At 41.0% G+C, this 16,240-nt stretch overlaps 1 protein-coding gene across 2 annotated transcripts in view; it reads left to right on the top strand.

Annotated features, from left to right (window-relative positions):
* DPYD (dihydropyrimidine dehydrogenase) overlaps window positions 1-16,240 on the top strand; it is a 627,421-nt gene that overhangs the window by 203,359 nt on the left and 407,822 nt on the right. For both annotated transcript variants that reach the window (XM_030572745.1, XM_030572746.1), the window contains one exon: window positions 15,224-15,311. In XM_030572745.1, the coding sequence (XP_030428605.1) occupies window positions 15,224-15,311 (88 nt within the window). The remainder of the gene's footprint in view (window positions 1-15,223; window positions 15,312-16,240) is intronic.

Here is a 16,240-nt window from a genome sequence, read left to right on the forward strand (position 1 = left end):
GAGTAGGGTATCTGTGGCTTTACTTGGGTGGTATGGAGGGTCTTTGGCTGTCCTCGGTTGTAGGGTTTATGGTCTGTGTGCCCCCTGGGGTAATCGTTCCCCTTGACAGTAGCTTTTTTGCTTTCTGCCAGTTCCATCCATTTGGCTCCAATCTCCCCCGCCTCAGCGATAGTTTTGGGATTTCTATCTTGTATGTACCGTGTGATGTCTTCAGGAACACCATCCAAGAACTGCTCCATATGTATGAGGAGGTTCACTTCTTCCAAGGTTTGAATGTTGTTTCCTGTTAACCAGGCCTCATAGTTTTTTGCAATGTAGTAGGCGTGTTTGGGAAATGACACCTCTGGTTTCCATTTTTGGGTTCTGAAGCGCCGACGGGCATGATCTGGGGTTATCCCCATCCTGTATCTGGCCTTGGTTTGAAAAAGTTTATAGTCATTCATTTGCGGCTTGGGCATTTCAGCTGCCACCTCTGCTAAAGGTCCACTGAGGTGTGGCCTTAATTCTACCATGTACTGGTCTTCGGGGATGCTGTACCCAAGACAGGCTCTTTCAAAATTTTCCAAGAAGGCCTCGGTGTCATCACCTGCCTTGTAGGTGGGAAATTTCCTGTGCTGTGGAGCAAGACTTGGCGCCGGGTTGTTAGGGTTGGCTGGCACATGCAGCCCAGCTTTTGCCATCTCCAGTTCATGTTTTCTCTGTTTTTCCTTTTCTTCATTCTCTTTTTGTTGTTTTTCCATTTCTCGGCGGTGGGCCACCTCTTCTTCTTCTAGTTTTCTTTTGTGTGCTGCCTCGTGGGCTGCCTGTTCTCTTTGGAAGGCTGCCAGTTTGAGGCTTTCTTCCTTTTCTTTCATCTCCATCTGTCGCCTGTGTTCAGCGTCTTTGATTTGTTCTTCGGCGTCAATCTTTGCCTTAGAAGTCATGGTTCCTGTTTTCTTGTGTTGGGGTGCCCTCCGGTGTTTATTTTCTGAACTGCAGGCTCTCTGTTGCCTCCTGAAGTCTGGCTAGCAACAGTGCTTTTTTCCTTTTCTCTCTCTAGCTAATGTTCAATTAAGGGAAACCAGAAAAACCACTTTATCTGCATGCATATAAGTGCTGGTACTTGCCTCCTAATGGGAGGGCTATTGCATGACAAAAGACCCTCAACAGTCTTCTCGCTTAACATGCAAACCACCAACTGCTAGAGAGAGCAGAAAAAAAAAAATTCTCTCTGGTTCCCTTTTAAAACCAAACTGTTTCTCTCTGCTAAAAAGCCCTTAGCAGAGAAAAGAAAAATATAATATTCCTACTGGCTTCTGGATTCTGTCTATATCCCGCCGCTGCTACACCATGTTATAACCTTATTCCCAGATTTGGACCTTAGCGTCCAAAATATGGGGGTTAGCATGAAAACCTCCAAGCTTAGTTACCAGCTTGGACCTGGTACCTGCTGCCACCACCCAAAAATTAGAGTGTTTTGGGGCATTCTGGTCCCACTGAAAAACCTTCCCTGGGGACCCCCAAGACCCAAATCCCTTGAGTCTCACAACAAAGGGAAATAATCCTTTTTCCCTTCCCCCCTCCAGATGCTCCTGGAGAGATACCCAGATACAAGCTCTGTGAAACTACGCCGAGTGATTCCCCCTCTCCGTTCCCAATCCTGGAACAAAAGCACTTTCCTCTTCACCCAGAGGAAATGCCAAATCAGGCTAGCAATCCCACACACAGCTCTCCCCTTGATTTCTTCCTCCCACCAATTCCCTGGTGAGTACAGACTTAATTTCCCTGAAGTAAAGAAAAACTCCAACAGGTCTTAAAAGAAAACTTTATATAAAAAGAAAGAAAAAAATACAAATGTTCTCTCTGTATTAAGATGATACAACACAGGGTCAATTGCTTAAAAGAATATTGAATAAACAGCCTTATTCAAAAAGAATACAAATCAAAGCATTCCAGCACTTATATTCATGCAAATACCAAAGAAAAGAAACCATAGAATTTACTATCTGATCTCTTTGTCCTTACACTTAGAAACAGAAGACTAGAAAATAGAACTACTTCTCCAAAGCTCAGAGGAAACAGGCAGACAGACAAAAGACTCAGACACCCACTTCCCTCCACCCAAAGTTGAAAAAAATCCGGTTTCCTGATTGGTTTTCTGGTCAGGTGTTTCAGGTGAAAGAGACATTAACCCTTAGCTATCTGTTTATGACAACTGCAACAGTACATTACAGTGTGAGAGCAGATGAAAATAATACTGCATCTGAATGAAATGGCAGAAGAAATTTAAAGAGGCAGAATATAATTGCCTATTATGGAATTTGGCTAGGACCAGACCTATCACCATGGCTAGGTGTTAGGAGTACTGCCTCCCAACGTACTCCTTGCAACTTCTCCAGGCTGAATTTCCAGAACTGAGTAGGGTTTTGAGAGAAATTCTCAGCACTTTACTTCTCATCTCCTGCCAGCAGTAGCTGCAGAGAGGCAGCTAGTTCTCTACATCCTCCCCTAGTCTGAGCACAGACGCAGAGAAGACAGAGCCAGGCAGGTATAGGAGATGTTGCTGGGGAGCTTACCAGAGTCAGAGTCTTGGGAGGATATGAGGGCAGGAAGAAGTAAGGCACAAGTGTGAAAGGAATGTTGATGGTTAGGAGGAGCTGGTGCAAAGGGAACTATAGGGACTGTGGCGTGCTGAGGCAGAAGTATAGTGTAGTTAGGTCTGGAAGCAGGATATTAAGGGATTTCTGCTGGCAGGAAAGAAGAGGGTGGAGGTAGAATGAGTGAGTGAGGGAGAATCAATGAGTTAGACTGGCTTGAGACATGGAGAGAAACCCTAGGGATAGTAGAGTAGAGAAAGGTAAAAGAAGGAGAGACCCCTAATGAGTGAGAGAGACAAGAAAGGTCAAAGATCAAGGGATGGAACCCCAGGGTTGCTGTCATAAACAGATAGTTAAGGGTTAATGTCTCTTTTACCTGTAAAGGGTTAACAAACAGTGAACCTGGAACACCTGACCAGAAGACCAATCAGGAGACAAAATACTTTCAAATCTCGGTGGAGGGAAGTCTTTGTGTTGTGTTGTTTGTTTGTCTGTTGTTCTGTCTGGGTTCTGAGAGTGACCAGACATATATAGAGGCTCTCTAATCTTCTGTTCACATTTAGTAAGTACAAAATTAGAAAGGCGGTTTTAGTCTTTTGATTGTTTTCTCTATTTGCAAATGTGTATTTTGCTGGAAAGATTTTATCTCTGTTTCTTGTACTTATATACTTAGGCTGGGAGGGAAGATCCCCTGGTCTAAGTGAAGCTAACAGACCCTGTAACATTTCCCAACTTGATTTTACAGACCCCCTTTGTTGTGAGACCCAGGGGGTCTGGGTCTTGGGGTCCCCTGGGAAGGTTTTGCGGGGACCAGAGTGTACCAGGCACTGGAATTCCTGGTTGATGGCAGCGCTACAAGTTCTAAGCTGGTAATTAAGCTTAGAGGAATTCATGCTGGTACCTCATCTTTTGGACGCTAAGGTTCAGAGTGGGGGTCATACCATGACATGGTGGCAGAGGGTAACCACAAGTGAGGAGGGAAGAAGTTCAAGGGAGATGAGGAGAAGGGGGACCACAGTGGAATAAAGGAGACATTGTAAGTAAGGTGGAGGAGATGCTCTGTGAAAGAAGGAGGGGGAGCGCAGATAAGTTGATAACAGAGACTGCAGGAAGTGGGGAGAGAGCCAAGGGGATACAGAAGGGAGGGAAAGTTCCTAGATCTCAAGAGGGACACAGAAATGAAATTGAGAAGAGGAGGGCGGAAGCATAAAAAAGTGGTCAGGCAGGGAGGACTGGAGCCTGTAGAGAGAAAGGAGGAAAGAAGTGGCATGGGTGAGGGAGAAATTTAGGTTCTATTTCTATATGGCTCATGGAGGCATATTCACTTTCACAGTCTCCCAAGATCAGCTCTCATCTCTGAGGAGGGCTTTCCCCCCCCTTCCCCATAATCCTTGCATTTTTTATCTCCTGGTAGCAAAGAAATTCAGCCTGCTGCTGCCTCTTCTTTTTGCAGCCAGCAGCAAATTCCTGTTTGTCTCTGCTTCTGCTGCTTGATTCCCTTCACCTTTCCTCCCTCTGACCACCTTGTCTCAGATAAGTGAGAAGGGAGAACAAAGAGGCATACTCCTCCTGTTCTGCACTATGGCTGGATCCTCCAGCATGTGTGAGACAGCAGGAGACAGATAAACATGTACAGGAGGTAGGGGAGACTGAATGGATAAAGGGAATAGTGTGCAGGAGAGCTGAAGGTTTTTGGGAACGTAGAAAGGCTGTGGAGTTCTGGGTGGGGGAAGAGATGTGAGTGCTGTTCAGGGAGTCCTGTTTTTGGGGAAAGCAGAAACAGTCTTGCCAACTTTCATGATTGATGTTTGTCTTCAACCCTCACCACCTGGAGTCATATTATTTCATGAGTGTTTTGTATACCATATGCTGGGTAATAACATGAGGCCTCATGTTTCTAAAACTAAACTTTATTAACAGAGCATTTACAGAGATGCTGCAACTGCTGCTGGTATTCCAGCTTTGTACACTTCCTAGTGTTCCTCCAAACTCTTCTCTCTTTCAACTTGTACTGCTCCCTTCACATTCCATGAAGCTTGCTACAGTGAGACTCTCAGATTTCTGTTTTTTAAAATGAGAGACCTCTCTAGCCCTTGTGGCTGCAGAGGAAATCTTGGAAATGTATCCCGAGTCTATTCTAAAAGTTTAAATAACAGAACCACACTTGAGCACTACAGAAAAGTAGCATGGAACCTTTCATTTAATAACCTTGAAATAGTTGCAACTTCAGATATGTTTTGTCCAAAAGATAAGGTGGCACCTCCAGAATCAAGGATCATATTATTGCTAGAGATATATATTGGTTTTGTATTAGCTCATAGGGAAGAGTGCTAAACACCCAGCACCATTTTTTGTATTGTTTCCCCCTCACTGAGGCTAAGCTTGTGAAACCTGACAGGATGACAGTTCAAAGTTGTAAGGCTGCAGACATAACCTCTTGATGACAGTAATCATAATTGAATAGAAGTTTTAGCTCAGGATTTTAAAATGGAATTGAATTGAAAACATTGAGAGTGTTTAATGCCTGGTTTCCCTTGACCCAATAATTCTCAGTTTCCCTGTGGAAAGGGCTTGTCTACATGAAAATTTAATTCGGGGTGTGTATCTAGCCTACACTAGACTGCTGTGGTCTAACGGTTTGAGTGCTCCCTGCTGATGTGCATGAACAATTTGTTTCAAAGAGGACTAGGCCAGAGTGCTCTAATGAACTCTTAATGTGCAGCAGCAGGTGGTGCATGAACAATTAGCCCACAGCAGACTATTGCCAGCAAGAGTCATACCCAAGCTTGCCATGATCTGATTGTTTGTGGAGTCAAGCCTGAACTTCACTCCCTACTGGACACACACTCTGTCTCAGTCCCATCCTTATTTCTTTACAGGCCCAATGTAATCTTCTGCCATAAGCAAAAGCAGTGGATCTTCTCCATGAGTCGGGCCTGGGAGTTGCAGCAGTAGATCCCTGTCTTCTCCCTTTTCAAGGTTTCAGCAGTGTATCTTATTATCTCTACATTTAGGCATCTGTGTGTATGGATGTGTGGGAAAGGATTGCAACATGTAGCCCTGAGGATTAATCTGTTGGTATATATAAAATATCTTTTTGATAAATTTAAGTATGTAATAGGCTTATAGATTTATAGATTTGCAATAGCTGAAATGCAAGATACCTACAGGTCAGACATCCTGTATGATGCTAAGGCAACCTTTGGGACTCTTACTCAGAAAAGTAATAATAAAACAAAATACCTACGCCAATGTCTGGAGACGTTTAACTGAACCAATAACAGTAAAGGGTGGAAAAAGAGATTTTTGCCCACAAATCTACCAAGTACACCACAAAGGCTTACATAACTGTCATTCATACGCACACACACGTTAGCCTATGAGGCAGGTGTACCCTAACATTTCCGTGGGGGAAAGATGAAATTTGGGCATAGGAGGAAGGATTTCCGAATAATGCTCTATAAAAGGTGAAACAAATCACCATTAGTTAGACGATACACCCATCTATCTGTTCCTGTCTACTTTTCATTGCCTCTACCCCCATCTACGTATCGATGTTACCCATCTACGAAGGCTATTAACTATTAATAGGCCGTAGTATTATTTCTTTTCAAAACTGTAAGTAAAAAGGAATCTAATTTCCCTTCTGCTTCATTCTTAGCCTCTAAAGCATGTAGTATATGTAGAGTTAAAACCAAAATGCATACAATAGCTTCCTCTATCAGAGGTGTGAAAAACACCCAAAGTGCTGCTGCATTACACAGAGTGAGCTTATAACAGTGTATTATCATAAATATATCTCTTAAAGAACTGTGATATTTTGTAACTTTGTAATCTTGAACTGTTTTACCATTTACTTATTGTTTCATTGATTTTAATAAAAAGGTCTTTATGACTATATCTTTCTCAGTGTAAGCTCCTGTCATATACCCCGAAGTTCCTTTTCTAAACTCTGTGAAGCCTGATTCAGGATGAACTTTATCTTCTCATCAAATATATTGGCGAGCCAACCCCCTACTAATTAATATCCAATAATTATTATCAATATTACTAATTAATTAAAATTAATTAATCAAATACAATTAAATTAAGTGGATAAATTACACCAACCCTACGAACCCACCCCAAATCAGGTTACAAACAGCAGATCCTCTGCTCCCTCCACAGGGAGGAGCAGCTCCAGGCACCAGCATAACAAGCACGTGCCTGGGGTGGCAAACCGCGGGGGGCGGTCTGCTGGTCGATGTGAGGGCGGCAGTCAGGCAGCCTTCGATGGCATTTCTGAACTGCCGCTGAATCCGCGTAACCAGCAGACCTCCCACAGAAACACCTCCAAAGAGAGCTGCCCCTGTCCACAGGTACCCGATTACGATCATCCCAGTTGCTATTGGAGGAACAATAAGAGGGGAAGAAGACAGCTAACCTCCAGAAGCCACAAGAGAACTCTTAAAAGCCAAAGGATACAATTGCAGAGGGAAGACATGAGTTAAGAAGCTCCGAGGTGGCCTGTTTCTCTTAAGGAAGAGGGCAGTGGATGGAAGGAAGTAGTACACATAATATGTCATAATAGATGAATGAGTAGCTTACACTTCTCTTAATGCTAATGGACCAGATCCTCAGCTGGTGCAAATTCAGAATAGCTACATTGATCAATGTGAATGTACGTGTGTGTGTGTACACAAATACGTGACCCTTCTAAATAAGAAATTGAAAGTCCAAGTTTTTGCATGTGTATTATGTTGGAACATGTGGGCATCTGTCATTACACAATTATGTGATGTGGTGCCAGGGAAGTGTGCTGTCTCTCTGGAGCCCATGCCCAAGATGTTACAGAAAGTCCCTCTGATCACTATCCCATGCTGCTCATCCATATGGGCACTAATGCCAGTGCCAAGTATGGCGCTAAGCAGATCATCAGTGACTGCAGAGCTCTAGGAGCAAGGGTGAAGGGATTGGGAGTGCAAGTTGTGTTCTTGTTTATTGTACCAGTTGAGGGTAAGGACCCTTAAACATCCTGGAGATGAATGCATGGTTGTGCAGATGGTGTTGATGAGGGCTTAGGCTTCCTCGACCATGGGATGTTGTTACCAGAAGAAGGTCTCCTGGGAAGCGATGAGGTTCACCTGGCCAGGAAGGGGAAGAGCATCTTCATACACTGACTTGCCAGTGAGGAGGGCTTTAAAATAGCTTCAACAGGGGCAGGTGACAAAAGCCCACAGAAAAGCATAAAACATGCTCCCTAACAGAAGGCTGGATGATGTTGGCGACATGGAAAATTACTATAGAGTTATAGAAGCAACAAGAGGAATGAGGCATTTCTAGAACAAATAACAGAAATGTCCAAAACACAAGACCTGGTGGTAATGGGAGACTTTAATTACCCAGATTTCTATTGGTAAAGTAATACAGCAAAACACAAAATTTCCAATAAGTTCCTGGAATGTATTGGGAACAACTTTTTGTTTCAGAAATTGGAAGAAGTAACCAGAGAGACAGTCATTTTAGATCTGATTCTGACCACCAGGGAGGAATTGGTTGTGAATGTGAAAGTGGAAGGCGATTTTGGTGAAAGTGATCATGAACTAATAGATTTAATGATTCTAAGGAAAGGAACATGTGAGAGCAGGAGAATAAGGATGATGGACTTTAAAAAAGCAGACTTAACAAACTCAGAACTGGTAAGTAAAGTCCCATGGGAAGAAAATCTCAGGGAAACAATAGCCCAGGAAAGCTGGCAGATTCCCAAGCAGATAATATTAAAGGCACAATTGCACACTATTCCAGTGTGAAGGAAAGATAGGAAGAATTGTAAGAGGCCAATATGGCTCCACCAAGAGCTTTTTAATGACCTGATAATCAAAAAGGAAACCTACAAAAAAGTGGAAGGATTAGTTGGACTAATTGCTAAGGAGGAGTACAAAAGAATAGCACGAACATATAGAGAGAAAATCAGAAATGCGAAGACACTAAATGAGTTATATGCAGCAAGGTTCATAAAAGGCCATAAGAAGAGGTTCTTTAAAGACAGTAGGAGCAAGAGAAAGAAAAGGAAAGCATAGGTCTTCTACTTAGCAGGGGAGGAGAGCTAATAACTCATGACATCAAGAAAGCTGAGGTGTTTAATGCCTATTTTGCTTCAGTCTTCACTAAAAAGGTTAATAGTGACCAGATACTCATCACAATTACTATTAACAAAATGAAGAAGGAATGCAAGCCAAAATAGGCATAGAACAGATTATAGAATATTTGGATAAGTTAGAGGTATTCAAGTAGGCAGGGCCTGATGAAATTCATTTTAGGGAATTTAAGGAACTAGTTCAAGGAATCTCAGAACCAATAGCAATTATCCTGGAGAACTCATGGAGGATGGGTGAAATCCCAGAGGACTGGAGAAGGGAAAACATAATACCTGTCTGTAAAAAGAGGAACAAAGGAAAACCTGGGACCTATAGACCAGTCAGCCTAATGTTGATACCTGGAAAAGTACTGGAACAAATTATTAAACAATCAGTTTGTAAGCACCTAAAAGATAATAGGAGTATAAGAAATAACCAGCATGGATTTGTCAAGAACAAATCATGCCAAACCAACCTATTTTTGGGGAGGGGAGGAGGGGAGCATGGTTACTGGATTAGTGGATGGAAGGAAGTAGTACACATAATATATCTTGATTTTAGTAAAGCTTTTGATATCTCATTGGCAAACTAAGGAAATATGGTCTAGATGAATTTGCTGTGGGGCAGGTGCACAACTAGTTGAAAGACCTTACTCAAATAGTAGTTATCAATGGTTTGCTGACAAACTGAGAATGCATAACTAGTTTGGTCCCACGGGGATCAGTCCTGGGTCTGGTATTATTCAATATTTTCATTAATGACTGGGAGAATGGGGTGAAGAATATACTCATAAAATTTGCAGATGACACCATGTTGGGAGGAGTTCCAAGCATTTTGGAGGACAGAATTAGAGTTCAAAAGATCCTTGACTAATTGCAGAATTGGTCTGAACTGAACAAGATGAAGTTCCAAGTGCAAAATACTTCACTTAGGAAGGAAAAATCAAATGCTGGGCACAACACTTTAGGAAGGACGTGCACAAATTTGAGAGAGTCTGGATGAGAGCAAAAAAAATGATAAAAGGTTTAGAAAACCTACCTATAAGGAAACGTTAAAAACTGGACACATTTAGTCTTGAGAAATGAAGACTAAAGGGGCACCTGATAAGTCTTCACAAATGTCAAGGGCTGTTATAAATAGGACTGTGATTGATTGATCTCCATATACACTGAAGGTAGAACAAGGAGTTATGGATTTAATCTTGCAAGGGAAATATAGGTTCAATATTAAGAAAAACTTTCTAACTATAAGGACAGTTATTCTCTGAAATAGGCTTCCAAGGGAAGTAGTTGAATCCCCATCCTCAAAGGTTTCTAAGAATAGGTTGAATGAACACCTGTCAGGGATAGTCTAGGTTTACTTGATCCTGGGTCATCTCAGGGGGCTGGACTTGATGTTTTCTCAGTGTCCCTTCTAGATCTACATTTCAATGACCCTATAACACTAAATAAAGCTACACAACAGAGCATTTTCTTGTGTAAATATTTTGCAAAAAATGGTTAATTGATATAGATGTTTTATACCTAGCTTTATTCACACAGGACAATTACTATACCTGTGCCTACTTCAAAAGTGAGAATGCAAATGGAATCTTATCTAAAGTGGGATTAATGATTGGGGTTTTGGAGTACATTTATGTTTCAAATGTGTAATTTTCTCTCTATATAATATCTTTTGTCTCAGTTGCTGTGGTATCAACACAATACATTTTCTTCTCTCTGAGTTGGTTGCTTCACATTCTTTTGGACTGCAACTTTTCAAATGACTATTTTCATGTCTTCTGCCTTGGCCGGTAGTGGATTTAGAGTTAGTGGGGCCCTGTGTGCAGCTTCATTTTCGGCGCCCTCCCTCAGGACCTCTTATCTCCCCTTCCATTTTTCATTATTTTTTCTTCCTCCTCCTCCTATATTCTAAGTAATGGGAAGTAAATGAAAATAAAGTGAGGTACCTTGATTAGAGCAGGGGGTTGGGGTTCAGGAGGGGGTGTGGGGTTCAGGGTCTGGGAGGGAGTTTGAGTGCTGGGTGCGGGCTCTGTGCTGGGGCAGGGGGTTGGGGTGTGGGAGAGGGGCAGGACGTCGGCGCTTACCTTGGGCAGCATGGCTCCCAAAGCAACCAGTGCACACACCTTCTCCGGCAGTGGCTTCTAGGTGCAGCGGGGGGGGGGGGCAGGGGGTCTCTGCCTGCTGCTGCCCCCAGGCACCATCCCTGCAGTTCTCATTGGCCACAGTTTCTGGCCAATAGGAGCTGCAGAGTCAGCACTTGGGGTGGGGCAGCACACTGAGACACATGCCCCCCAGGGGCTGCAGGGACATGCTGGCCACTTCTGGGAGCGGCGTGGCATGGAGAAAGGGAGGTAGAGCAGGTAGGGAGCTGCCTTAGTGCTGCTGGCACATCTCTGCATGGCCCTTGGGAGGGAGAAGGGCAGCGGGTCTCCATGCACTGCCCAGGGCGGGGGCAGCCCACGGTGCCACCAACCGTCTCCCCTCCCCCCGCCTCCAGGAGTGCACAGAAATGTGCCAGCAGCTGGCCGCTTCCAGGAGTGGTGTGGGGCCACCAGCCATGGTATGTAGGCAGCGTGCCTGCCTGAGCCCTGCTGCACCGCCTGCTGAGACTCAGGAGCAGGTTGTCAGATGAGATTTGTCCTGCGTTTTGGGGACCCCCTGTCATTGGAGGCCCCGTGCCACCACACGGTTTGTTTCATGGTAAATCCGCTCCTGACCTTGTCCCTTATGAAATGTTTTAAATAAAGGTTACCATGGGTAAAACTCAGTCTAGTGTGGAATGCCACATAAGGTCCCAAAATAAGGTTTTAGTGGTGCTTAAGTAGTGTAGAGGTCTTGAGCTGGCTCTCAGACTAGTGAATAGCCCTCGTCTTTTAAAACAATACAATATCATAGAACTTTTATGTCTTTCTCAATGATTTAATTGTCATTCCAAGAACAGATGGGGGGAGAAAGTGTTTAACATGTATTGATAACTGGAAGAGTTTGTTGTATTTCATTGTTACAAAGATGTAAGTATGTTAATTTACATATGTGATTTAGATATTCCTAAATATAAATATGTATATGGGTTTAAATTTTTGTTTTCTCTATGACAGATATTACCACTGATAAAAAAAGATAAATCAAGGCCATTTTACTTTATTTTAAAATGTGAATGTATTGTTATACATTTAAATGCATTAGTTGTGACAAGTGGATTGGAGAATTTTTATTTACTGATTTTGTTGCTTATAGTGCATTTTAAACCAAATACATAATAACAGAGTACTTTTGAAAAATAAAAGGGGCTTTCACAAAGTAAAGGGGAATTTCAGAAGGGGCAAGGTAAAACAAAAGGGTAATCTTTGCCATTAATTTATAATGCTGGCACATAAGGGAAAATATATGTAGTATTGAGATTTACAGCAAATGTTGGCATATTTCCCTAAGTACAGTGCTGTCTCTGATTTTTCACAGTATCAGTCACTTAGAGCAATTTCGGTAATGATATTCTGGCATGCATTTCTACTATTTTATTTATGACATTTGCCTAGCTCATTGGAATACAGTACCTTTGCTGTTTGGTACAGTAAAAGTACTCTATAATATCTATTATGGCATGGTCAAAGGATAATTTATTGTCAAATAGAAAAATAGGTCAACACTAATGTCACTTGATGATCAACCCCCCAAGTTTAATAAAACATCTCACCAGCATGCATTCCGTGCAGTGGCTGATATTTTATTAGGACTACAGTACCTGACTATAGCAGTAGTGTAATTACTGAGTTGTCAGTGTGATAAGTGGGATTAATGGCAGCCTGATGCACTTTTAGTCTGCAGAGCACTCAGAGAACTGGAAGATGGTATTATTATCAGAGTGAGCCTACTGGCATATTCATGCCCCACCCCACCAAAAAAGCTATAATTCAGGTTTGCTTTGCCCTGCCTCATTAACACCTGATGTTTTCAACAGCTGTTATTTGTGAACCATCTCAATAACAATAAAAAAAGAAATTATTTGGTAAAGATACTTAATAAACACAGCCATTAATCTATGCATTGGCTATCCTGTCATGGGGCCTTTCTGTTCATTTTTAATATAAATATACTTTGTCTTAAGGGTAGTCCACACAGACCTGCCTAAAGAGCTATAGCATTTTAAAAACTGTCTTGAGTTGGGGCAGCTGTGGAGAAAAGACATAGCAGAATGGCTGCTTTTTTCTTACGTATGATTCTGAAGTCTGTTCTCACCTCTCTGTCTACACAGCCAAAACTGTCAGACAAGCCCTCATCATGTCACATCTCAATTACTACAACCTCTTCTTTTCTGGCCTTGTATACTGCAGCCTTGCTCCCATCAAGTCTGCTTAGAGTAAGATCACTTGTTCTTCCGTGCTTCTTCAAATGCATGGAAAAAAAACTGTTATAAAATCCCAACAACTGTTACCATATCCTTCTCCAAATTCCCAGTTAACTCATCTCTGAAATGTTGTCCACAAAATACTGACTGCTAATCATGGTGAGGTAGGTAACAAACTGTAACTATTTCCTTTTCTTACTCGCTTTACAACCAATTGGAACAAACCAATGAACTGTAAGCCCCCTACAACTAGGATGATCTCTGTCTATGTTTGTACAGCACCCAACATAATGGGACGCTAATCCTTGTGGCTGTACTATAATGGTAATATTTATTACTAAATAATCATGGGAGATTTGGGAATGCTATAGCCATGTTAGACCTGAAAAATGTTTATTTTTGCTATTTTCTGTACGTTGACATAGACATCTTTTTATAATTATGCTGAAAAATATCCAGAATAATTAAATGAATTCTGAGTAGTGTGACATTTGGTCTATGATATTTCACTAAAGTGTAAGGCCAAAAAAAAAAAAAAAGAAAACAAAACCGAACTCCTCATCAAAATCTTTTAACAGGGTTATCATTTTAACTCTTTAGCTGATGCTTGTTTTTTTAAAAATCATGCATCAACGAGATTATTCTTTAGGGTCCAATCCTGTAAAAGGACTTGTGGAGGTGAACTTAGACCTGTATGCCCACATGGATGCCTTTGCAAGAATGGGTCATTAATCACTGCTACTTTGTCATGGAGGAAAAAAGTTCCCATTCTGCCCTCAGATACGCTGAAAACTCCAGTCAACTTCAGTGCAAGTTGCCATAGGAGTGCTTATTTGTACTCCTGAAGTCACAGATTATAAGGGCTGGTCCACAGTACGGGGGGAAATCGATCTTAGATACGCAACTTCAGCTACGTGAATAACGTAGCTGAAGTCGAATATCTAAGATCAGATTACTCACCCGTCCTCACCGCGCGGGATCAATGTTCGCGGCTCTCCCTGTCGATTCCGCAACTCCGTTGGGGTTGATGGAGTTCCGGAATTGATATAAGCACGCTCGGGGATCGATATATCGCGTCTAGATGAGACGCGATATATCGATCCCCGAGCAATCGATTTTAACCCGCCGATATGGCGGGGAGTCTGGACGTAGCCTTCACCCACAGTTTAGAAGCAAAAATGTGTCCTTTTATCTAAATCTTAAACTAACTCATTAAAGTAACTGTATTGCACAAAATAAGAGACCCAATATTTAGCAGCCATTCTTCCTTGGGAACGAAACAGGGTGAGCCATATAAATCATGAATTATTTTTATCATCTTTCCTATAAAAGTATTGTAAAACTCTACATATCTGATTATTCAGTTGTCAAAATTATACTCTCGATTACACCTATAGAACTTCATTAATGAATTTCATCTGTTTTACAATTGGAAAAACTAAGGCACACAGACCTTGCCTACGATCACAGAAGAATTTGTTTTAGAGCCAGATCTAGAAAAAAATATATTTTTAGATTGTGAAGATATATTAACTGTTTGTGAAGCAGATACTACAGTGATGAATACCATTGAAAGGCCTATGATGAAATTAATAATTTTCTTCAGAGCAGGGTTTGAATGGTATTTAGGAAATAAGGCTCGTGCCCATGCATTGAATAAGGAAGAATAAAATAATAAGAAATACAAATAATGTTCAATGGATAATAAAAACTGTGGCATTTCCTATCTTTTGAATGCTTAACTTTTCAGTCTTAACATTCTTTTACCATATTTGTATATGTAATATCACGATAGATTGCACATTCAGAATGGTGGATTTTATGGATTTGCTTATTATAGAAGAAGGCTGCTTTTATGGCTAAAACACCCAACCAAAGAGGTCAGAGTTCTCTTTTTAGCTCACCGCAGCCTTCTTGTATGGCTTTAGGCTTTATTTGTTTAACATATCTGTGCTTCAATATCCCCATCTTTAAAATGGGGATAATAAAACTTATCTCACTATATTGTTGTGAGAATTAATTCAATAATGTTTACAAAGCACTTTGAAATACTTATATGGAAGTCGCTATAGAAATGTAAAGCATTATTATTTTTTAGACTTACCAATTTGTACATGAAAAAAACTTATGCTATTGGCAGTATTTGTACTGTATGTCTCCTTAACTCATTAATTTTTTCCCTAGGTGCTTAAAGTGTGCAGATGCCCCCTGTCAGAAGAGCTGCCCGACTAATCTAGACATCAAGTCATTTATCACAAGTATTGCAAACAAGGTAAAAGCCGGTTCACAGTAGTAAATGAAAAGCAAGAACAGCAGTTGCTTGCATTTCTCTTTGTGTGATTGAATTATGATCTTTATCTTTGTAGACTCTAATAAAATAATGTTTAGAACAGGTATGATCAAATGTAACAGATTCTTCTTAATTTTTAATTATTATTACTGATATTGGTCTTTGGCGATATTGTAAATGCACAGATTGTATGGTAAATCTATTTCTTCAGCAGATTTTTTTTTCAGGTATTTGTTTGGATGGATTTAATCAATTAATAGTATTGACAAAACAAAACACTTCAGTGTAACAAATTCATTGTATTCTTACCTGACTGAGCCATTAAAGTTACAAGACATTATTTTTTTCCATTAGAGAATAAATATTTTCAAGAAATGATTATAATTTTCTTAATAAAATGTGCTTTGAACTGACACTTGGCATGCAGATGGCATGCTCATCTCAAGGATGAATGTTTTTCATTACTAGGGTTCAAGTAAATAAGCTTTATCATTTTTTATTCACAAAACACAATAATATTAATAAATTATTACAACAATAAATATAATCAGCTTTAATAAGGTGGAGTGTTTCCAGATGCTATCCTGTTAATGGAGAAAAAAATACTTTCTGTTGCCTTCAGATCAGTAAGTACCTTTTAAAAGTCAAAAATACAAACGTTAAAGCTGACTGCACAGCTAATATGAAAATGTCTGTCTGTATTAATCAGGCTGTGAGGAGCATTCTAATCTTGAAAAGATATTAATTACCACTTACCTTTTAAAAGCTCATTTAAGTCTTTTGGTGAAGTTTGATTTGCTGTTACTCCATCCAAGTTTGGGGTCTACTGGGAGGGCTTGAGGCTGTTTTGGGTGAGAGGTTTACAGAAGCAGCCGGCCCCATCTCCTGCTACCTGTCTCTCACACACATCC

Source organism: Gopherus evgoodei, chromosome 8 (assembly GCF_007399415.2).
Source record: "Gopherus evgoodei ecotype Sinaloan lineage chromosome 8, rGopEvg1_v1.p, whole genome shotgun sequence".
NCBI classification, from domain to species: Eukaryota; Metazoa; Chordata; order Testudines; family Testudinidae; genus Gopherus; species Gopherus evgoodei.